The following is a 22857-nucleotide window of genomic DNA, read 5'->3' on the forward strand; positions in this document are numbered from 1 at the left end:
AAAGCTTCCGCTAAGGGGGACGCGTCAGTACCTTGCTTTCTGGAGTAACCTGAGCGCATATATCCAAGGCCGCGTACATCCTCTTGCACACGACCTTCACCTCTGCCCATCATGGTTCCCCAGATGCAGACGTCTGCAGGTGAGTATTGTTATTGAAGGGAAAATATAACTTGTTGACCACGAAACTGCAGCTGGGGCTCTCGCACTATTGTCCGAACGCGAACCCGAAATCCAGGAGTATGCGCTACAGAGTTTGAATGACCTGGTAGACCAGTGTTGGGCTGAGGTGTCAGAAGAGATTACCAAAATGTGTGCAGACTCGAAGTCAGTTGGTCCAATGATTATTAACAGACATGTAGAGAAACCCTCTACGAATCCACATCACTTTCGCAATCTTCGCGCGCGCTCGCAGCCCTCATCGCCAGCAAGGTCTACTACAGCCTTCAGGAGTACGATGACGCGCTCACCTTTGCCCTTGGAGCCGGAGACTTGTTTGAACGAGAGCGGAAAGCCAGGCGGAGTCCGGAATACGTGGAAACTATAATTTGTGCGTCTATTGTTTATTCTTCATTCTGCCAGGTCCCTCACACTTCTTGTAGCCAAATGCATCGATACCTACATTGCAAAGCGAATAGCCATGGCCGACCCTGAAGACCCGAATACGGACGTCAAGACTGTTTCGTCTGCAATAGACCAGCGTTTGCAGGCGATCATAGAGGGAATCTTCCAGGCTGATATAGAGGAAGGCGAATCCAAGCAGGTACGCAAGCCCTAGGGCCCTTTTCTGATACCTTTTGATGCTGTCATCCCAGGCATTAGGCGTAGCTCTTGAGTCGTCACGATTCGATGTTATTCAGCGTATCCTGGCCCGGTCTCCAGATGCCGAAATTCTAGCTTACATTCTCTCCGCGCTCACTGAGCACACTGTGTCCCATCCACACGTGCATTTCCGTGAAAAGGTGCTACGATACCTTCTCGGCCTCTTCCCCTCCCTTTCTGCGCCCGACTACTTCTCTACCACCCGCATTTTGCTGCTTCTCAATGACGCAGCGCTCGCCTCCGCCTTCCTCAAAGATCTCGTCGAGAGCAAGATGGGAGAGAAGCAGCTCATCGCCCTACAAATGGCATTTGACTTGGTTGATTCTGGAAATCAGGAATTCCTAGATCAGGTCAAGTCCCAGATGCCCGCACCTGCAGAGGATGCAACACCCGACCCTTACACAAAACTGCGCCGTGTCCTGACCGGTGAGGAGAGTGTCGCCCTGTACCTTGAGTTCCTCAAGCGCAACAACCACGTTGATATGCTCATCCTGAAGAACACGAAGGATGCTCTAGAAGCGCGCTCCAGCATATACCACTCTGCGCTCAGCTTCGCCAATGCCTACATGCACACGGGCACAACAAGCGACACGTTCTTGCGAGACAGCCTGGAATGGCTTGGCCGCGCAACCAACTGGTCGAAATTCACCGCCACGGCCGCACTCGGCTTGTTGCACAAGGGTAATCTTGGACGGAGTATGCAGATCCTCGGTCCGTATCTACCACCAGAGAACGGACCCAGCCAGAGCCCTTTCAGTGAGGGTGGTGCGTTATTCGCTCTTGGTCTCATTCATGCCAATCGTGGAGAGGCGGTAAAGGAGTACCTGAAGGGCATTCTCAGCTCTGCAGGGCGGGACGAGGTCGTGCAGCATGGCGCCGCGTTGGGTCTAGGCGTGTCTGGCATGGCTAGCGGGGCCGAAGGTGCGCATACATGATTCTTCTGTCACCTTGACTTTCTGACATGATGCTGCAGATGTATATGAAGAGCTCAAGGCGATCCTGTTCAGCGACTCAGCCGTAGCTGGGGAAGCCTGTGGACATGCCATGGGTCTCGTCATGCTCGGCACCGGGAACCGGAAGGCATTCGACGAGATGCTGCAGTATGCTCACGAGACCCAGCATGAGAAAATCATCCGTGGTATGGCCATGGGCATGGCTTTCTTGTTCTATGGAAAGCAAGAGTCGGCAAACGATGTCATCGATCTCCTTATCAAAGAAAAGGTGCGTAATAGTCAGAATTCGAACTAGAACAAAACTAATGTATATGAAGGACCCCATCCTGCGTTATGGGGGTGTTTATACTCTTGCTCTCGCCTACGCTGGGACATCCAACAACAATGCCGTCCGCCGAGTTCTTCATCTTGCAGTATCCGACACTAGCGACGACGTCCGGAGAGCGGCTGTTACATCACTCGCGTTCCTGCTGTTCAAGAACCCAACACAAGTGCCTCGTGTCGTGCAGCTGCTCAGCGAGAGCTATAACCCTCATGTTCGGTACGGCGCCACCCTCGCACTCGGTATCAGCTGCGCAGGCACCGGTCTGCAAGACGCTGTGGAGCTCCTTGAGCCCATGACTAAGGACCCGGTTGACTTTGTCCGGCAAGGCGCTATGATTGGGCTTGCCATGATCCTGGTACAGCGGACGGCAGCTGGATCCCCTGCCGTCACTTCCGCCCGTGCCCTCTATACCAAAGTCATCGCCGACAAGCACGAAGACCCCATGGCACGATTCGGTGCCACACTCGCGCAAGGGCTAATCGACGCTGGCGGGCGCAACGTGACCATCTCCCTGCAGAGCCGGGCCGGTGGAGCAAACATGAGCGCGATTGTGGGTATGGCGCTGTTCACCCAGTTCTGGTACTGGTACCCTCTTGCCCACTGCGCGTCCCTCGCTTTCTCCCCGACGGCGATTATCGGTGTGACGGGAGACCTCAAGGTGCCCAAATTCGAGTTTGTCTCCCAAGGAAAGCCCAGCTTGTTCGCGTACCCTTCGCTTACGAAGCCGCCTACGAAGGAGACGGTCGAGAAGGTTGCGGCTGCTGTGCTATCCACTACGGCTAAGGCTAAGGCGAGGGCGAAGACGAAGGAACAAGAGAAAGCTCAGGACGGGGATGCAATGGAGACTGTATGCTGTGGTTCCTTTGCTCACCCAAACGATACTTACGATTCATACAGGATGAGAAACCCGTGAACGCTCTGCTCGAACTGAAGGAAGGCGAAGAGGTGAAAGCTGACGGGAACGCGACCCCCCAGCCACGGAAGCGCGAGCCGACGTCTGAGAAACTAGCAAACATGTCACGCGTCGTACCCGCTCAGCTACCACACATCGTCTTCCCCTCCGATAGGCGGTTCTTCCCTATCCGACCAGTGACCGGCACTGCCCGCCCAGTTCCAGCTCGGAAACCATCAAAGTCCCGCGTCCCTGCCTCTGCAACACCACCTGTCAACAGTGCACAGTATGCCGGCGGCGGGGGAATCATCGTCCTGATCGACAGGCGACCGGACGAGCCAGTGGAGTACTTCGAGCCTGATCCTGAACCCGCAGCTGCCCCGGCAGCTACGACTGGGATGGATGTGGACGCCCCAGCGGGCCCGATTGAGATGGAAGGTGCGGAGGCTGAGATGCCCGCGCCGTTCGAGTACCCGTTTGGTGAGGATACGTAGCCAGGGGTGATGGCGAAAGAGTGTGGTAGATACAATTGCATTATTCAGTTTTCCCTGATGCAAATGCGTGCCAATGAGAGAATGCCAATGATGCTGATTCCCATCTCATAGTCTATCGACGGATGATCCGGCCAAATGAGCGCTCAAGTCGCCCAGTGGAAGGTGATTCAGGGTATTTGGACAAGACAAACCATTGGCTTATCCACCACTGTGCTCTACGGCGTGATCGCCAGCGCCGAGTACCTTATGTTCGGAAACGCAGTGAGCGATGAGTTCCAACAGAATCTTGTCAACACTGCGGGGTATCCGAGGTGGTTGAATATTATGATGGCCGTGGGACTCGTGATCAACCCGTTGTCCTGTGCACGCGCCCGGTTCGTTTGTTCCTCTCTTTCCCATTGATGAATTCTGTTACTACAGCTGTGCATAACTATAGAGTCACTCTTCGGCATCGGCAACATGTCCATTGGAGCGGATCCGCACACGTCCGTGGCCGGTTCCTCCGATCACAAGTCGTCGGGTCCTAAACGGCTGCTCACTAAACAACCGTTGTACATACATCGTGCTCACGCGCGTTGTCCTCTCCTCCAAGCCCCATTCTGCCTCATCTGTTTCGGGGAACAGTTTGCACGGATTGGTCGGCTGTGTCGATGTTCGCTCCTTTTGTGCACACGTGACGCATGATGGAGATAACAAGAGATTCTTGCCGTAGAGTCACCGCCGGTACTCAGTCTGGCATAATGGGGCGATCCTTCAGGCATAAAACCTCTCTTGAAATCTGGGCCAGTGTTCAAGGCTCAGGTCTCGTCAATTCTCTTCAGCCAGATCAGCAAATCTCAGCCCGCAACAGCCCATCACCATGCTCGCCATCACCCTGCTCACCTCTGCTCTCTTTGCGACCGCGGCACTTGCGGCTCCCTCGTCTCGTTCGCGCCTCGAGCAGCGTATGGCCCGCCGTTCCTTGGGTGCTCACCTGTCCATACCCAACCAAAGGATAACTGCCGTTGCAGACGTTACGGGGCCGGAGACTGAGGGTATCGTATACAGCGGCAACTGGGCTGGTCCGGTCTACAGCGGCAATGGTGTGAGTGACATATCTTGTCTTGTAGTGTCGGACGCCGGGCTACTTGTCTGTAGGGTACCTACACGGCTGTCACCGGAACCTTCACTGTTCCCACGCCCTCTGAGCCGGTTGGCGGTCTTGGCCACTATGGTGCCTCCGCTTGGGTTGGCATTGATGGCTATTCATGCGGGATCATCCTTCATACCGGCGTTGATTTCATGGTTCATAACGGCATAGTCTCCTACGGTGGTATGTATATCAAGAGGAGCACGGCCCCACACATCTGACGTATCTGAAGCCTGGTACGAGTGGTACCCTGATGCATGGCACGACTTCCCCAACATCAGTTTCTCTGCTGGCGACGAGGTCCGTGTTACTGTCACTGCCACCAACACGACATCCGGCACTGCAGTCATTGAGAACCTGACCACCGGGGAGACTGTCACTCAGGACATCACTTCTTCGTCGGCTCTGTGCCAGAAGAACGCCGAGTGGATCGTGGAGGACTACTCCGTGGGCGGGTCTTTTATACAATTTGCCAACTTCAGTTCCGTTACCTTCACCAACGCTGTGGCTACCACTTCCTCCGGCTCCACTCAGGACCCCAGTGGTGCGACCCACATCCTCGACATCGAGCAGAACAACGAGGTCCTGACTTCCGTCACTACCGGCACGAGCACCACCACCATCACCTACGTGTAGATTGATTGGGGAAGATACGGTGGGACAGGGAAAGTCCATTAGCTCGATAACTTTGAAACTTACGTGATCCGCTCGTAGTCCTGTGAATGCATGACGTGAACGAAAATACTATAGACGGATCTAGCCTACGGGTTGTGCAGGGGCAACGTCCCCCGGTTTTGTAAAGTCTTTAGACTGTTACACCCTTATAAGCTCTCATAAAAGCCGTGTGATGGAGATCCAATTGATTAGGGTTCAATGACTATAGTGTGTAGAGAAAAAGGAACATAAGGACACCATAAAATGTAGGTAAACCACTAGGACTATAGCCTGCTTATGGCAGGAATATGCTGTACAGCTCAGCTCTACAAGACAGAAGTGATAGCCTTACGCGATGATATTACTTTAATGACAAAAAGAGTATGATAGTCGATACGATTGCATTATCCAATTTTCTCTGATTGTGCAAGTGTGTGCCAATGAAAAAAAAACGTGACTGATGCTGATTACCTTCCCATGACCTATCAGAGGAAGATCCGACCAATGAGCGCCCAAGAAACGCGTGATGTCACATGGTGAAAGGCAATTCAGGGTCTCGCGATAACGTTGGGACAAGACGATCATGGGCTTATCCGCACGGGTAGACATGGAGCTGGGCTAGGGGCTTGTTCATACATCTGCTTGTTGCAGACTAGCTTTCTCACAATAACCCTTTCTCCTGGGAATGCTGCTCTGGCTGTAACTGGGTACGGACTACTTTAACGATAGGTTCGCATCAGTGTAGCTCTCGTGAAAGTTTAGAGGGTAGTGCCGCAATCATGACAACTCCTTCTACACCGAGGGAGGTCATGAGCGCGAGCTTTCACGCCGCTGCAGACGCACTCAGCTCATGTGAGTTCCATTGTCTACCCTCATACCATATCAGGCTGAACCCCTTTGTAGACTCTCGATCGCAAGCATTCTACGGCACTAACTTTGTCGACGATGCTTCCGTCGACCAGGCGGACGATGAAGCCTCTGCTGCGGAAGACGGTGCGCTCCTGGAGGAAGAAGAGGAGAAGGGGGAGGAAGAAGACTCTTACTACTACCACGTGGGTCGTCCGCCTTTTGACATAGAGGAGGACGCGGCGGGTATCAAAGCTGGTGCGGTCTCTTTCGAGCGCCCGCAGCTGGGGCTGGGGATCTCTAGGGAAACGATCGAGGAAGACTCGGTGTTTGTGCCGAGCACTAATACGAGCTTCTCGGGCAGTGGATGGGGACCGGCAAGGGGAGAGCTGAGGATGACGAGTACCAGTTCTGGGGGAGAAGGCACTTCTGTCGAGGTGGGTGAGGGAGAAGAGCTCTCACCCACCACTCCTAGGCCACGATCAACGTCCGAACCTGAGTCCCCCGTCACTCCACGCGCCGGTCCTTCCGGGTTTCAAATCGGTCAACCACCGCTACCTGAGCCCCAACCTAGCGAGATCACCCCGCTTATTGTACCGAAGCACGCACACTCGCACCAGCGCGCTTTCTCCGCCGCCCGGCCCCGCGTCCCCCACCCCCCAGCACACAGACGCGCCTCCCAGCCCATCCCTCGCATGCGCTCTCAGCGGCTCTCCTCCGTCTCCTACGCTACGCTTTCCCGCCGTCCCAGCGTACGGCACCGCGCGAGCTGGGGTGTGCTCAAGAGCCAAGACGAAGCTCCGATCGCCGAAGCTCCAGGCGGCGGGACGAGCACCTTTGGTCAGAGTCTGTTCAATTGCATCGCTATTTTGTTGGGTGTTGGCGTGCTCAGCGAGAGTGTGGCGTTCACGTATGCTGCGTGGATCGGGGGGTTCGTTTTGCTTGGAACCTATGGCATTCTGACATACTACACGTGCGTTTTGTCTACCTCCTCTGATGGAAAGGCGCTGATCGTATGGGTAGCGCGAAGATCCTTGTCAGAATCATGGCACTCGATGTGCGCATCAATTCCTATGCAGACATCGCCAGAGTTGCCTTCGGTCCGAGGAGCATCTGGCTCACCATCTCTATGTTCTGCCTCGAGCTGTTCACTCTTTCGTGCGTCTTTCTTCCGATATAGCGTGGGGCCTGATGCGAGCTGGTTCGACAGGGTGATCCTCGTTCTACTCTTCTCCGATACGCTGCATGAGCTTGTCCTTAGCATCTCTAGCGACATGTGGAAGATCATCGGCTTGGCATTGTACGTCCTTTAAGCCGAGGTTCTGGAGAGTGGAGAACTTTCTCTAACCCGGTCCATAGCGTTCTTCCCACCTGCTTCCTTCCCCTCAACCTCCTCGCCTTCACCTCCATCCTCGGCATCCTCAGCATTGTTCTTCTCGTCTCCACAGTTCTGATCAATGGATTTTCGATCACCTCTACTCCCGGGTCGCTTCTCCGCCCAGCCCCCACTTCCCTCCTCCCGGATTGGCCGCGTCTACCCATCGCCTTCGGCCTGCTCATGTCTTCCTTCTCTCGGGGCACACTATCATCCCCTCCCTAGCAAGGGACTTGTGCAACCCAGAAAGGTTCGACAGCATGATCACCTGGGCATACGTGATCGCCACTGTGCTCTACGGCGTGATCGCCAGCGCCGGGTACCTTATGTTCGGAAACGCAGTGAGTGATGAGGTGAGCAAGGATCTTGTCAACACTCCGGGGTATCCGAGGTGGTTGAACATCGTGATGGCCGTGGGACTCGTGATCAATCCTCTGTCCAAATATGCGCTGTGCACGCGCCCGGTTCGTTTGTTCCTCGGTTGACCCCTCTTTCCCGTTGCTGATTTCTGTTACTACAGCTGAGCACAACTATAGAGTCACTGCTTGGCATCGGCAACATGTCCGTTGGGGCGGATCCACACACGTCCGCGGCCGATTCCTCCGATCCCAAGTCGTCGGGTCATAAACGGCTGCTCACTAAACAAACGCTGTACATCGTCCTCACGCGCGTCGTCCTATCCCTCGTCGTTGTCCTCACCGCCATCCTCATTCCTTCATTCTCCATCGTCATGTCCTTCCTCGGTGCGTTCAGTGCCTTTCTCCTCTGCGTGATCGGCCCTGTCTGTGCAAAGTGTGCCGTGGAGGGAAGGTGGAAGTGGTACGATGTCATCATCCTCGTCGTGGCATCCTCGATGGCAATATCCGGCACGATCATGGGATTCGTACAAGGCGCTCCTCCGGTCTAGTACTAGTCCTTCGGAAACTTCTCCCTCCTGGGAAACATGTTGAACGAAGAACAATATTTATTAACATATCTGTCCTGCATGTTACTTTCATGTACCCATCCTGCATATTGACTAATTACAATACGCCGTGCATTCCCCTATCCCTCTTATGGCAGCGAATTCTCTCCAGTTTCTGGCAGAGCGCGCGCATGTGCCCGACTTAGAGGAACCGAAATTGACATCTTGCCCGGGCGGCTGACCAATTACCTTACAAGGTCCGCGGTGACTTGGTCCGTACTTCATAGAACTGACCACAAGGGGGTGGAATGAATCACTACGGATTTTGCTTAGGTTTGATTGCGGGATGCTGCAGAAGCACGTGGTCGTGGCGGAACAGAAGCACGCGGGTGGGGTTCGTGCTTCTCGCTTCTGAGCATACACGCGTCACGCTCCGTCGTGCCCTCGCCAGCTTATCACGCAACGACCACCACGCTGCTTTGCTTTAACGACCCGCTGCTTTCAGGTTGTTTGCGCTTGGTTTCTGGAAATGTTCTGCCGCACAGTGGACTTCTTGTCTAAACGAAGCGTAATGGCGCACGTTGCTGCCATCGGCTAGCAGCACCACTGCCCAACACCAAGTCATGCAAGTCCAACAGAAGCAAGCGGAGCGCCTATTGAGCCAGAAGTCAATAGCCCCTATTCAACCGGCAGCGAAAGAACTTCAGCCGTTGCTGATTTTTGTTCGCGTCGCAACCCTTTGCAGAGATGGGCAATCTCCGTAAGGGTCTCAGCGTTGTGCACTGTTCTACGGGTTTGCGGGCGTCTGCTCTGCAAGATGTTGTCAACTCCCTCTTGTCGTTCCGACTAATATCCTCTAGTACGAGACGTAACTTGCTGGCTCCGTGGATACTACACGTCAGCGCGTCCAGCGAAGCTGTCGGGCTCTGATCCTTATCTTTGGACGAGTACGCGTCTCTCGGCGTTCTCTAGGAATGAATGTTGCGGCGGTCTTGGTGGGATGATTCTCGCTGTCGCTTATTTATAGACATATACCTCCATTTCCATCTTGATATGGCACCGCTTTGGGTATCCAAAGGAAACCAGCCGCGGGTATAGACTCGGCCGGAGTATTCCACCACATTTCAATGTACTAAGGGGATACAAGTTGTCCGGCAGCTTCTTCGTCTGGGCAACTGAAGATCCCCTTGAATCTACCTAGGGATATTCCTGTCAAATGTTCTATGCGGAAACTGTATATCTCTATGGGCTGGTCCATATGCCACATCCCGCATGTCTCTTAACGTCTGCCAACGCAGATCCGGGCACCTCTGGCTCAAGCTTGCTTCTGTGAGTCCGCCCTTCATTGGTGCGGTGTGGAAATCAGTTCTGATAAGCTGTTGATGTTCTTGCCATCCCCCTCGCATTAGTGCTTGCTAGAATTTCACTTCTTTCGGATCATCTGTAATACCGACCCAACCTCGGCTGTGACAGTGAGAGCCTGATGGGCCGTTCAGGAGTCTGCCTTGCCACCATGTCGATCCTTTCTTCTCCCGTGTACGCCATGCTGTCTCCATCTTACTTCTTACGACCTGCCTGCTCGCACGACGGCAGTGTCCTCCACATCTCTTTGAAAGGGGCTCTCCATCACCGTGCGCCTTGCCTCTTTCAATCACGTATTTCCTCGCTGTCCGGTAATGTCTAGGGTCAAGCACCATTCTGCCTCATCCGTTTCAGGAGACAGACCGCACGGACTGGTCGTTTGTGTCGATGTTCTCCCCTTTTGTGCACACGATATGCATGATGGAGATAACAGGAGGTTCATGCCGTGGATTCACCGCCGGTACTCAGTTTGGAATAATGGGGCGATCCTTCAGGCATAAAAACCCTCTTGAAATCTGGTCCAGTGTCCAAGGCTCAGGTCTTGTCAATCCTCTTCAGCCAGGTCAGCAATTTTCAGCTCGCAACAGCTTATCACCATGGTCGCCATCACCCTGCTCACCTCTGCTCTCTTTGCGACCGCGGCACTTGCGGCTCCCTCGTCTCGTTCGCGCCTCGAGCAGCGTATGGCCCGCCGTTCCTTGGGTGCTCACCTGTCCACGCCCAACCAGAGGATAACTGCCGCTACCGACTTTACGGGCCCGAAGACTGAGGCTACCACCGCATACAGCTCCAACTGGGCTGGCCCGGTCTACAACGCCAACGCTGTGAGTGACATATCTTGTCTTGTAGTATGGGACGCTGAGCTATGTCTGCAGGGTACCTACAAGGCTGTCACCGGAACCTTCACTGTTCCCACGCCCTCTGCGCCCTCTGGCGGCCGTGGTAGCTATGCTGCCTCCGCTTGGGTCGGTATCGATGGCGATTCATGCGACACCGCCATCCTTCAGACCGGCCTTGATTTCACCATTGATAACGGCAAAGTCAGCTATGATGGTGTGTATTTTAAGACTATCACGGCTCGACAAATCTGACGTGCGTGAAGCCTGGTACGAGTGGTACCCTGATTACGCGTACGACTTCTCCGGCATTAGTTTCTCTGCTGGCAACGAGGTCCGCGTTACTGTCACTGCCACCAGCACGACATCCGGCACTGCAGTCATTGAGAACCTGACCACCGGGGAGACTGTCACTCAGGACATCACTTCCTCGTCGGCTCTGTGCGAGCAGGATGCCGAGTGGATCGTTGAGGACTTCACCGAGGGTAACTCCCTTGTGCCGTTTGCCAACTTCGGCTCCGTTGCCTTCACCAGCGCTGAGGCTACCACCTCTTCCGGCTCCACTCAGGGCCCCAGCGGTGCGACCTACATCTTCGACATCGAGCAGAACAACAAGGTCCTGACTTCTGTCACTACCGGCACGAGCACCACCACCATCACCTACGTGTAGATCGATTGGGGAAGATACAGTGGGACAGGGAAAGTCCATTAGCTCGATAACTTTGAAACTTATATGTGATCAGCTCGCAGTGTTGTGAATGAATGACGTGGACGTAAATCAACCTTTGCTGAGAATCAACATTGCGGTTGAGGGACACGTGTAACCTTCTCACGTGATTATCAGGGATGGCTGTACAGCCAATAAAGAGCCGTTATCCATTTCCATCGGATTGCATTCAACTCCTAACTGTTTCGTATACCATACCAAACGACTGTATTCCTACTTCACGTTTGTATTGGATTATTCACTCGCTCATTCATTCGTTCGACGACGGACTCGGCCTGCGCACCGCCCGTAAAACGACCCTGAACGCCTCACATACATTCACCTTCGACACGGAAGAAACCAATACAGTAATACTGAATTCGAAGGAACCGATACAGTAAGTACTGAATTCGAAGAAACCGATGGCACCTGGGCGGTCCTCAGAGGATCTGGACAACGAGGCCCTTCTCCCCGGTCCTTCACCATCAACGTACAAGAAATGGCGGGTTTTTCCTACAAGCAGATTCGGCCGGATCGCACTTCTCGTCGTTGTTACCGTAGCTCTGACAGGACTCACTCTACATGCAGTGTTCAGGCCAGACTACGCGCGCGGTGTACGCACTGTGGTTGACTGGGTTAACAGTTCAACACCCGAAAATGAAGGGATGGATGGACGACCAAACACCGCCCTTCCTGGTGAAGCGACTGGTGCTCCTGATTCATCCGGAGGCGGGATCATGAACGCTGGTGGAGGCGCTACGGACGATGGGTACGAGTACGGAGCTCACGCAAAGGGGCATGAATGGACAATGGAAGAATTGCGAGAGATGGTGAAAGGGACCAAGGGGTATTATGTCAGGGATTGGAGTTTAGGGCTGGGATGGAATAACGTATGTGCAGTCTTCTCGTTAGCCATTCATGTGCCTGAACTGATGGGAAATGGACGTAGATGCGCTACATCATCGAAGCCTCGCTCTTGCACGCCCAGCTGCTGAACCGCACGCTCGTTCTTCCCTCCTTCATCTACGCACGCGGATGTGAGTTTTCCTACGATGTATGCGCCGCGTATGGACCGCAGGTCGACCGTTTCAGGGAGGTGGGCTGGAGAAGGGTCAAGAGAGGCGAAACCTCTGTCGAACGAAGCATCGGAATGCGCGACGACCCAGACGCAGGACGTGTCGGATGGCGGATTCCTATAGAATACGTATGTTCTTTAATGATCACGTTAGTTGTCAACCCTCTTACGCTTCGGCAGATGCTTGACCTTCCCCATTTTCGCTCCGCTCATCCCGTTGTTCTCGTCTCCGAATACCTTACCTTGCATGGTCTTGACCCCGCCATCGAATGGAAATCGGGCATGTGGGGCCGTGGGTCTTACCAAAAGGACAACACCTTTGCCCTTATACACAACCAGGACTATGACCCTCCCGCTATCCTACGCGTGGACAAGCTTCTTCCAGAAAGCCAGACATATATCGGGAATTGGACGCAGAAAGGCGAGTTGGTCCAAGCGAGGATACAACTCAAGAAAGGCACCAGCGAGTTTGGTGTCATGGAGTGGGAGGACGTGAAGAATGATCTGAGGGGGGCTGACGGAATTGATGTCAACGATGACGAGAGCCTGGTGCAAAGTCTTCGGGAAGGAGGGCTGAGTGTGCTGTACACATTCCAAGGATCGTGAGTAATTTTCATGGATGACTATCAGAACTGTTGCTGACACTCGGCGTGCAGACGAGGAATCGACTTGATCAAGCATGTCACAGAGCCGATCCGGCAAGTAGCACCGACCACCATGCTCCGTGGACTGGTGGACGACTGGGACAATATCACGGACGAAGTCCTCGTCCTTGAAGGAGAGGTACATCTGTGGCGCAAACCCGGCTCTCTTCGTTTCACGACACCAGCTGGACGAAGCGAGTTTGAGCAGATCGTACTGCACAGTATGCAACCACATCCACGCGTCCGCGAAATCGGAGAGCTTGTGGCCCGGCATGTCTTCGAGCTCGTTCAAGGAAGAATGTGGTTCGCCGGCCACCTGCGGCGAGGAGACTTTGTCCAACTCGGTTGGGCACTCGAGCACGATATCGGCCCGCATCTGAAAATGCTGACTGATGCGTTTGAGAAGGGTAAAGAGACACTTCGCCAAATAAAAGAGAATGGGGATGCGCATGCAGCGCCAGTTCCCGGTGTTCAGCTCAATACGAGTGTTTGGAGCCTGGAGCTGCCGCAACAAGGCGATCCCTTCTTCCTCGCCACCGACGAGCGAGGTGCAGAGGAACTCGCATACTGTCGGGCGCATGGTGCACTCCTCACGCCAGACATCATCTCCTTCGCTGATCGCCGACTGTACGGATGGGAACTTCTTTTCTCAGACATCGTCATGCTCGTTGAGCAAGTGATCATGAGCCAAAGTGCCTTTTTCTATGGTTATGGTGCCAGCAGTGTTGCGGGTGGCACGCTCAATCAGAGAGCTGCACGAGGAATGGATCCACGAACAGGTGTTGTGGAGTGATCAAGGACGTTTGCTTCTTAGACACATAGATTGTGTATCCAAAACTGTATACCTGCTGGACACTGGATGTCACCGCAGTTGTTCATACTAGATATAAGCGCCAAAATATACCACGATTCAAGAACTTCACCCAACGACTTGAAGGCAAAGACAGGTTTGCTTAACATTGTGTTCTGTGGGAACTCAGTAAAGAGTAGGAGTGAAATCAGACAACAACAACAGGACGAGGATAACAGGTACAGGAGTATTAGTAATGAAGGGGAAACCACAGTCATGGATGGATAAAGTGATCAGGGCAGTTCTTGGCAAGTAATAAGGGCTTGTATGTTCCTTCCTGCATTGTTTTTGCCCTCTCGGTCCTCGTGGGGCAATCTGTATAGTAGGTAGCTGTTACAGAATGACAAAGGCACCCAGCAACCCAGCAGCAGCGGTCAAGAAGACAAGCATACCCGCATCGCCTGAAGGAAGGACACGGGCGGCACCACTATGGCCGGCACTAGACGGGCTGGCGCTCCCGCTAGTAGTGGCAGCAGCTCCGTTGTTGGTCGATCCACTTGGACTCGCCCCACTACTGGTTCCCACGCTGCTGACGCTCGCGTTGCTGGGGAGAAATGTCGCTGTTGCAGGGAGAGCAGCCTCATTCGAGATCGTGGCCATGAATTGGCAGTTGCTTGAGGGCGCAGGTGTATGTGCGTCTGGGGTGGAGGGTTGACCCTGGAAGAAGGTACTAGTTGTTCCATCATTGACATAGACGCCCATTGGTTCGGTATTGTCTGCTTGGCATGACTCGAAAACTCCCGAGGAATAATTTCCTGGCATATTCCAACCGCAGCCGAGGGTGTCGTAAATCTGCATCCATCAGATTGGGAGGTCAGCGCATAGAAACACGCTTAACGAACATGATTGCAGTATACAGACGCATCTGGCCCATCTACACAAGCTCTGAAGCAGAAGCCGCCATACCACATGAAGTTCTGACAACTCAATCAGCCGACGTGTGTTTGGTCAGGTACGATTGCATACCGTCCACTCATGATACTGCTGCAGTACACCGAAGCTCGTCCCAAACACAAGTCCACCGATTGGGTTCCCGAGACCGTCTGCACCATGTGGATCAAGCTCTCCTCCATCGTCACCAGACGGCAGGTTCAATTTGGTCATGTCGCCGGAACCAAGGATTTGGACATAGTTGGGAGTCTGGATGAAATGGGCACCTGTGATAGCACCATTTGGAATTAGGCTGTATGGTCCATCCAGCCTTGTTAGATGAGCACTATGCGGAATTCACACCAAGTGCCCACCGAGTACCGTAACCAGAGCGCATGCACCATGCCACTTCGATTCGCTCCGTCTGTCCGATGGATGACGGCACGCCTTGATATGTCGTGTCGGGTGGTGCCCAAAGGCAGAAATCTGTTATTCGGCAATATCACAGCATTCAAATCTTGAATCAATCAAATCATCAATGAAGTGCGCACCATCAACACCATTGATATATGCATTCTGACACAGGCTGGTCTGATTCGAGCCTCCTCCACACTGATTCGTTCCGGACTGTCCGTCCTCTGATTGAGGTGGTGCATCGGAGGGGAGATAAGTCGCACTGTACTGCGCGATAACCGAGGCGGTGGACGCTAATAGAAAGAGGTAAAAGAGCGTGATGGTATGCATGCTGAGCATGGACAGATGAAGTGGGTATCGACGAAGGAGTTGGGGAATGTTCTGTGCCCGAGGGTCCAGCTCCGTCGCTCGCTAGTTTGAATTGACGCCCATAAGCTTTCAACCGTTCATCCTGACTACAAAGCTACAGTCATATTTGATATCTGCCGAGTGATAAAAGTCGCATGTCCTGTCTGATAACGCACATCAAGAAGAATGAATATCGTCCCTATGCTATCTCTACACCCCATTGGATATCCTGTAAACAGTTCCGCCTTCGATCGAAGTCATCAAGACCCGCCGCTGTCACGGGTGGATGCATATGGGAGAAGGGAGTTGGCCACAACTGAGAAACCAAGTTGTTGTATACATTAGTGTGAAAGAATTTGCGGCATCTCGGAAAGACACGTGTGATGAAAGCTGTCGGCATGAAGGGGTCGCAGAGTGGCGCGTCAAAGACGTCCAGAGCCATCACCAACGATGCTTCGTTGGCTTTAGGCACCGCGTTCAGCGCGCAATGCTCAAGCCAAGCCTCCTGAGATCAAGACAACGGAGGCTGGGCATTTGAAGACAATGGTGTGTGAGTTCCGTCATCGGACACTGGTCGATTCGGCCGCGTATGACGAGGGTTCGGAGACGGGGCCAGGATACCGATATGATGTTGATATCCTCGTCAGTCATTTCCAAAGCCATACAGTCGGAAACAAATCCGAACTCTATAAGTTGCATTGATAAAAGCGGTTGGAACACATTGAAAGGCAAGACTTCGGCCTCGTCCGTAGCCTCATCGTCCAACCTCCAATAAAACGGCCCTTCTCGGTAAAGTAAGTGACGCAGGGAACGATACCTTGCTGCAACGCGCTCCATTACCGTCGCCATTGCTTCTGATCGGGTCGTTGGACCTGGCGGTCGGTCCTCATTGCACGAAATGACTAGCTTGACCAACTTGGGGGCATCGATAGCTTCGAGACAATCGATTAAGGCCGAGCTGGTCGTCGGGCAGACCAGTTCGAGAAAGATCAGGTCAGGAAGCTCTAGCTGTCCGTCCCATTTGGTCACAGCACAGTTGAAGACGATCAAGGTGTCGGAATCACGTGCAAATGCTGTGCTCCATTGCTTCGAATGGCTCGTTCATTCTCGCGGCAAAATTAGAGAACGGATGAAGAACGGCCGAACTACATCATTGATCTTGCACTTATTCTACATGGTTAAGAAGGGGTTTCGTAGTATCCTCACGTTACAGCCCGCCCCATGTCCTCCAGCTGGTCTGCGCGCAAGTTGAACCTGACGCTGTCAAGATTGCTATATATCGGGCAGCGACTTGACCACAGTTGATCTACCAAGTGGTCTGGTGTATGAACGTAGTGAAATTTTGTAGTCTGGGAAACGCGCGCTTGATGAGTGCTGTTGCCATGAACGGATCGCAGATCGGGGCGTTGAAGACGTCTAGATCTTCCAAGAACGATGCGTTACTGACTTCAGGCACTGCTTCCAAGGCATCGGAAGCTTTGGGAAATGCAATGCTCAGACCTAAACTACGTCTACTTTGATAGAATGTATGCACTGACCCCGTCTCCTTTGACAGGTGCTGTACAGAGAGCCGAACTGGCTGGCACAGGTACGGGGGGGAATATTGATGAGAAGGTAATAATGGGCATTATCAAACATACGATATGTATACATTAATCATCCTGAATGCAGATACACGGAACCAGCCGGTATGTTACTTATGTGCTGATTTCTTATTCGTGTACTGCATGTAAGGCTCGCGCATGATCTCCAGCATTCCCGTCTTCACCCGGGAACTGCGTCGTGTATCTAGAGCACGGCCGACGGATGCCGCGAGCTCCTGTGTGAAATCAGGTCAGACAACATGCAGATGGTAAGAGCTCGTGTGACTCACATTCGCACGACGACGCATTCCTCCAACAATGAACTCGCCCCAGTTGTGGATCTGACGCTCAAGATTGAATTCCCGGCGGCCCTTGAGGTTCAGCCACATGATGAAGTCCTCAACCTGGCATATATCAGCATGGGAATTGGCATAGCTGAATCGAGAACTACTCACATCCTCTGGAGTGTCATAATAGGCCCATTCACCCGGCCCCAAGAGCCCTGTCTCACACTCCTCCTCCTTGACCCGCTCGTCAAAATTTTCCGTGGTTTCCCAGAACCTACGGTCCGGTTCACTGGCCCCCTGGATGAACACCCTTGCCGTCTGCCAAAGGAAATTCCCGCCTGCGCCAGTCAGGTTCATACCACCCATCCCATCGAACCACCAGATGACATTATGGAACCGGTCTTTGCCAAGCGGCTTTTGGCGTTGGGCGGCAAGCAGTTTGCGGAACTCTTTCTCGATGGCCTCGAGCCGCTTGATGTAGCGGACATCTTCCTCTTCAAGCTTGCGCTTGTCGTTGTGGAGAAGCCGCAGTACTGCAGTGGCAGTCCTGGCGGCGGATCGACGGTGGGCAGCCAGGGCTTCTTCAGCCTCTCGCTGCAGATGTTTCTTGAGGAGTGACTTCTGGCGCGAGGTATGTCGATCAATGTTTGCCGGTACAGGTGATCCAGTGTCAGAGCCGGCGTCGCTAGAAGGCTCCATGTCGAACGCCTCAACGTCCATATCAACGTCGCTGTCCACGGGGGTTTCAGCAAGCTTAGACCTGACATTGCTCTTTTTGCTCTTGCTTGGGCTAACATCCATATCGAGCTGGTCGGCTTCCTCGCTTCCCAGCGGAGTATCGGCACTGTCGGCTTTCGGGATTTTACTGTCCGCTTTCTTCCCTTTGTTTGGTTTGCTACTTTCTGCATCTTCCGGTGCCGCGGCAGCTTCGCCGTTCTCGGCCTGCTTGATTTCCGCTTCCGACTTGGGAGGGTTGATCTTCTCCTCCAGCACTGCCAACTCCTCTGCACTGCACATGCCGTCAGCGCCGCCGTTCAATAAATTCGAATCAAGCAAACACTCACACTCTTTTTCTCTCCCGATTCAGCTCGATTTTCTCCTTCCTCAGCTCCGTCAATGCCCCATCTCCCGCCTCCAAGAAGCTCTTGACCGCCTTGCTCACAACCGCCAGGTCGGTTAAGAAGCGGAGGATGGCAAGCTTGTCGGCGATCGGAAGGGTCGGGTAGCGCGTTTTGGGCGACGCAGGCGTCGTTGTGGTCTCTTCCGAGCCTTCTATAGATATCTCGGTGATGGGTGAACTGGGGGGCTCCGTTGTGCTTGTCCCCGACGTGCCGACGGTGGGCTCGACCCGCTCGACCAAATCGCCACCGTCATTGGTACGACCATTCCCAACCCCATTGGCCTTGATCGCACCATCTTCTAGTAATAGATGCTCCAGGATGAGCTGCAATCGAGGCAGCGCAGTCTTAGTCGCATGCTCCTTCAAGCACCCGATAAGCGCCTCCTCCCATCCCATACGTCCCTTCCGCTCCCACCCGCCTGCCTGCCAGCTCTCTCCCGTCTGGTTCAGTAATTCCACTAGCTGGTCAGGGACGTCCACACCGAGCGAGATAAGTGCGGTGTGTCGTTTTCCTGGGACGTCTCGGGCGATGAGGGTGAGAAGGGCTTGGTGCGTTTCGGCGATGAGCACGCAGGGAGGGTCGGCGAGCCTGTGCCGGAGTGCACCGGCATAGTCATCCATAGTGAACGGGGCGAGCAGAAGGGGTTTGCTACCTCATTATCAGCCACAGCGAACACCATCTCCTTTGGCAGCTCACCTGAAGATGCTTAGAAAGTTCCACGTCTCGAGGAACGTCTCCCAAACCTCCTGCCCCAGGTCTACGAAGAAGACGTCCTTCTTCCACACCGGTCTCCTCAAAGGCTTCCCATGCTTCTTCTCCCTCTCGTTGACCCGTACGTCCAAGTCCTCGGTGGGGTACTTCACGGGCTTTTTCTTCGCTGCTGCTGCCGCAGCAGCTTCCTCAGCGGCCTTGCGCGCTGCTTCTTCCTCTTCTTTCCGCTTCCGCTCCTCCTCCTCTTTCCGGCGCTTTTCAGCCTCAGCGGCGGCTTTCTTCTCTGCCTTCTCTTCACCTACGGGCAAATCAGTTTGCATATACCGGACATCAAACAAACAAGACGTACCCTTCTTCCCGCTCTTCCGCCTCTTCTTCAGCCTGCCCTCCTCCTCATCTACCTCTTCACCCCTCTCCCTCCTCTCCCTTTCTTCCCTCTCCTTCTCTTCTCTTTCTTTCTCCTCTCTCTTTTCCCTCTGCCGTTCCTCCATCTTCTCACTAACTGCCTTCTTTCTCTTCCCCAACGCCTGGGTTCGGATCACCTCCACCTCCTCTTTCCTTGCCTCCGGCATATGCGCATCGATCCCATACCGTTTACACAGGCTGGGCTTCACCTCCCAAGGAGAGGCGAGTGCCGCACCACGCTCGACGGTAGCGGCAAGATACCGCCGAAGGATGGATTTGGAGAACGTCAGTCTGTCGCGGGAGAGTTGGGAAGAAGTGACCTCCATCAGAGATCCTTTGAACCCCTCTCCCACTGCAGGCTCTTCGACTTTCATGCTCCCGACTGCCACTGCCCCCGTCGCTGGAGGAGGAGGGGCAGAAGAGGAGGGGGCACTCTTCTTCTCCAGTCGGTCGCGTTCCTCCTCCTGCCTGCGCTGCCTGAGGCTCCGACGCCGGTTTCCCTCTGGCTCACCATTCGCCTCCGACTTCCGCTTCCCTTCTCTGGGCTTATCCTCGCGCTTGTCCTCTCTCTTCGCAGGTGTGCCCTCCTTTCCGTCCTTCTCGAGCCCGGTAGCTGAAGCACCACCGACTATCTGTACGCTGTAGAAGTATGCCTGAGCATCATCTATCGGTGGCGAGTCGAGGCTTGTTGGGAATGGATGGATAGGAGCAGGTTCGCGCACTGCTGTATTGGAAGAGTTGCTAGAGGTGCGGCGGCGAGGTGGGAAGACCTGGCAGATAGTGGCGATGAAGCTATATGCGCGACATTCAGTCAGTCGACGACTTTAGAAATGAGAATAGTACATACCGTTCGCCTGCTATGTCGACTATGACCCGCTCACCGGTCCAGAACCTGTCCTTGAACCTCTCATAAACACGGTCTACGAGCCCATCCAGCCGGCCCACAACTTGGAACTGCACGCTCCTGAGTACGGATGCCTTGAGTTGTTCTGGAAAACGCGATTCCAGTAGTCGGGCTTCGGCGCGCTCAGAGCGGAGGGCATCGAAGAACCTTAGGCCTGATTTGCCGGTGACTTCGCATTGGAAGATAGGTTGCAGGTAGAAGGCGCGTCGGGAACAATAGGCACTAGAGACGCGTTAGTCATGAGATACCAAATCAACCTTCTTACAACAACAGCAGTGAGTGAGGAGTGAGCGGGAACACGTACTCATATGTGGTGAATATCTCCCCTGTCTCCTTCATGTACCACACAGGGGTGCTCGGACTGAGGGTCAACACAGACTTCTTCCCTGCCTCCTCTGCCTCACCCTCGATCTTCACGTCAGCAACTGGTGAGCCCGCATGTAGCAGAGAACCAAAGCTGAGCGAGGTCGGGGAGGGGGGACCCGTCATAAGCGGCGGGGGGATAAAGAGAACCTTTTTCCGCCTAAGGATAGGCATTGTGTAGGATTATGAAATGCTGTAAGGGTATGCTCAGGTGGGATATAGTGCGAGTAAGCTCCTTGGGGATGAAAGACAGAGGAACGCCTGTGCGATGTCAGTGGCGAGCGCTGTCTGACCCAGGCAAGATTTTCAGGTAATATAGTAAACCAGGGACAGCAAGCAGGAGGCCAAGGTGTCTAGTAGAGCGCGTGCAAGCTTTGTCGGTGAGATGTGCCGATGCTGTCTACGTCGATGGAGGAGATGGTGGTGGATGATGAGGAAGGAGAGAAGGGGGATGAGGAGGATGGTGAGGAGGGATGTGCTGTGCGAGGGGCGGGCGCTGTAGACCAACGGTGGTCCTGTAGCTTTGCGCCCATCCGCACCAGGCCGAGGCGCCCTGCATGCTAGGGTGCTCTTTGGCCCCCCTTCTCCTCGAACTGCTTTTCCCATTTGCGCCGCGCGACACCCAAACGGCTTCAAATTAGGTAAGCAACCTGGCATTTCTTACTCCGCCTCCTCTTCTCCGGAGAAATGACGTTTTATCCGCGGATTAAGGTATAGGTACAATAATGGCATAACAACTACTTCCTACGTCCCTTACCTTTTGGTCTCCCCCCGCTAGGGGCAGCAACAGCCTCAGCAGGACCGCGCTTTCCTTGCTCCTCCAGCAGCCCTTTAAGCCTGTCCTCCTCGTCAATACATAGGAACGCCAAACTATCTTCGGTCATCTACTCACCCATTCCCCACATCACCCCGAGCGATCATCTCCCTCCTCTTTCCTCCTTCCTCCAGTGCCTCGGGATCCATATTTTTCAGCAGCATCGGCACTAACACCACACCAGCCACAGTGGCAATCATAAGCAGCATCATGGGGTTGCCGAACATCCCCCGGATCTGCGTAGCAAAAGTGCTGTCTACTTGTTGCCATGCACGAGAGTGGGTAGGAGAAAGGTACAGTGGAGAGGCGAGGGTATGTACGGCGCTGGAGAGAGGTGCGAAGGGCGTATGCGGGTGGAGTGTCAGCGGTTGGGAGGGGTCGGCCGGCACCCGCACCAAGTACTATATGCATCGTAAGCGTTGATGTGTGCTTGTGCTGGAATAGAAGGGGACGCACCTGGTCAAAATCATACTGAGGACTTAACACGTCCAAGACCCATTCTCCCTCTGGTATGCCCTGTCTGAAACACATCAGGTCGCGCATTCCCCGGCACATGCCGCAGGTGCCGAAGCGTGCATGTGCAGCACAAAGCCCAAACTCACAGCTCCCACACTCCCCCCTTGGTCACTCTTGCACTCCATCGTCCTCCATCTAACACGACGCGCGTAGCAGGCGAGAGCTCGCGGGATGAAAGATCTACAGAGTATGAGCGCTTCCCGTATGGAAGTCCGGCAGACGAGCCTTTGAGGATCTCATTAGGCCGGATATAGCCCTTGATATTGGCTGCGGTGGCCTGTAGTGCCAGTCTGGGAGAGACCTCAATGCCTTCCCCTACTGCAAACTTGGGAACAGCTCACAAGACCGCGAGGAATGATGCTGTCGACAGATGCATATGAGGAACTTCTATGCAAGGATAGGGTCCATCAGGACACGTACGCAGTCTCTTACTGTGGGGGCAAGCCGGCCCTAATCAAAGTCGTGTCCCGGTCATTCACACATCTTTTTGCTTGTCTGCTCGCTGCTATGACACAAACTAGGTCTTGATACGTATTCCTGCTTTTTCTCGTCAGTCGTGTGTCTTCCCTGTTACTATCGTGCTCTTAGTTGTTCATGGTGCCTCACCGTCCCGCAGCATCGCTCCCATCATCTCTCCTACGCTATAACGGTCCCCTA

General features: G+C 54.0%; 8 protein-coding genes across 8 annotated transcripts; 5 read left to right on the forward strand and 3 right to left on the reverse strand.

The window, feature by feature from the left end:
- Positions 1-82: 82 nt before the first annotated feature.
- DACRYDRAFT_84177 (26S proteasome regulatory complex non-ATPase subcomplex Rpn2/Psmd1 subunit) lies at positions 83-3521 on the forward strand. The gene is made up of 8 exons (XM_040776662.1): positions 83-139; positions 192-309; positions 360-547; positions 600-760; positions 813-1740; positions 1793-2040; positions 2090-2944; positions 2995-3521. Exons 1-8 carry the CDS (start codon positions 112-114, stop codon positions 3481-3483), a joined length of 3015 nt encoding a protein of 1004 aa, XP_040624731.1. The 5' UTR covers positions 83-111; the 3' UTR covers positions 3484-3521.
- An 836-nt stretch (positions 3522-4357) lies between these two features.
- On the forward strand, positions 4358-5236 carry DACRYDRAFT_71502 (uncharacterized protein; the record flags this gene model as incomplete). The annotated part of the gene is made up of 3 exons (XM_040775946.1): positions 4358-4567; positions 4621-4795; positions 4845-5236. Coding segments are annotated over exons 1-3 (705 nt in total), but the record flags the coding sequence as incomplete, so codon positions are not given.
- Positions 5237-6807: 1571 nt separating this feature from the next.
- DACRYDRAFT_91301 (uncharacterized protein) lies at positions 6808-8963 on the forward strand (the record flags this gene model as incomplete). Its single annotated transcript, XM_040777003.1, has 7 exons — positions 6808-7085; positions 7136-7270; positions 7323-7412; positions 7472-7672; positions 7717-7951; positions 8008-8370; positions 8937-8963. 7 exons carry the CDS (start codon positions 6808-6810, stop codon positions 8961-8963), a joined length of 1329 nt encoding a protein of 442 aa, XP_040624733.1.
- Positions 8964-10349: 1386 nt separating this feature from the next.
- Positions 10350-11259, forward strand: DACRYDRAFT_91302 (uncharacterized protein; the record flags this gene model as incomplete). Its single annotated transcript, XM_040777004.1, has 3 exons — positions 10350-10577; positions 10629-10806; positions 10856-11259. The coding sequence occupies 3 exons, from the start codon at positions 10350-10352 to the stop codon at positions 11257-11259; spliced, it is 810 nt and encodes a 269-aa protein (XP_040624734.1).
- A 252-nt stretch (positions 11260-11511) lies between these two features.
- Positions 11512-13925, forward strand: DACRYDRAFT_24792 (uncharacterized protein). The gene is made up of 4 exons (XM_040773854.1): positions 11512-12185; positions 12245-12499; positions 12551-12972; positions 13027-13925. Exons 1-4 carry the CDS (start codon positions 11718-11720, stop codon positions 13805-13807), a joined length of 1926 nt encoding a protein of 641 aa, XP_040624735.1. The 5' UTR covers positions 11512-11717; the 3' UTR covers positions 13808-13925.
- Positions 13926-14006: 81 nt separating this feature from the next.
- On the reverse strand, positions 14007-15523 carry DACRYDRAFT_24793 (uncharacterized protein). Its single transcript, XM_040773855.1, has 5 exons — positions 15286-15523; positions 15109-15220; positions 14831-15047; positions 14707-14781; positions 14007-14656 (listed from the first exon to the last, which is right to left on the reverse strand). The coding sequence occupies exons 1-5, from the start codon at positions 15476-15478 to the stop codon at positions 14198-14200; spliced, it is 1056 nt and encodes a 351-aa protein (XP_040624736.1). The 5' UTR covers positions 15479-15523; the 3' UTR covers positions 14007-14197.
- A 1626-nt stretch (positions 15524-17149) lies between these two features.
- DACRYDRAFT_71506 (uncharacterized protein) lies at positions 17150-21292 on the reverse strand. Its single transcript, XM_040775947.1, has 8 exons — positions 20812-21292; positions 20451-20729; positions 19548-20395; positions 19184-19496; positions 18431-19135; positions 17535-18375; positions 17370-17483; positions 17150-17315 (listed from the first exon to the last, which is right to left on the reverse strand). Exons 1-8 carry the CDS (start codon positions 21042-21044, stop codon positions 17190-17192), a joined length of 3459 nt encoding a protein of 1152 aa, XP_040624737.1. The 5' UTR covers positions 21045-21292; the 3' UTR covers positions 17150-17189.
- A 259-nt stretch (positions 21293-21551) lies between these two features.
- On the reverse strand, positions 21552-22819 carry DACRYDRAFT_119062 (uncharacterized protein; the record flags this gene model as incomplete). The annotated part of the gene is made up of 6 exons (XM_040770716.1): positions 21552-21707; positions 21763-22085; positions 22141-22204; positions 22287-22490; positions 22542-22560; positions 22807-22819. The coding sequence occupies 6 exons, from the start codon at positions 22817-22819 to the stop codon at positions 21608-21610; spliced, it is 723 nt and encodes a 240-aa protein (XP_040624738.1). The 3' UTR covers positions 21552-21607.
- Positions 22820-22857: the final 38 nt, after the last annotated feature.

The sequence above is a fragment of the Dacryopinax primogenitus genome (assembly GCF_000292625.1).
Source record: "Dacryopinax primogenitus strain DJM-731 SS1 chromosome Unknown DACRYscaffold_21, whole genome shotgun sequence".
NCBI lineage: Eukaryota > Fungi > Basidiomycota > Dacrymycetes > Dacrymycetales > Dacrymycetaceae > Dacryopinax > Dacryopinax primogenitus.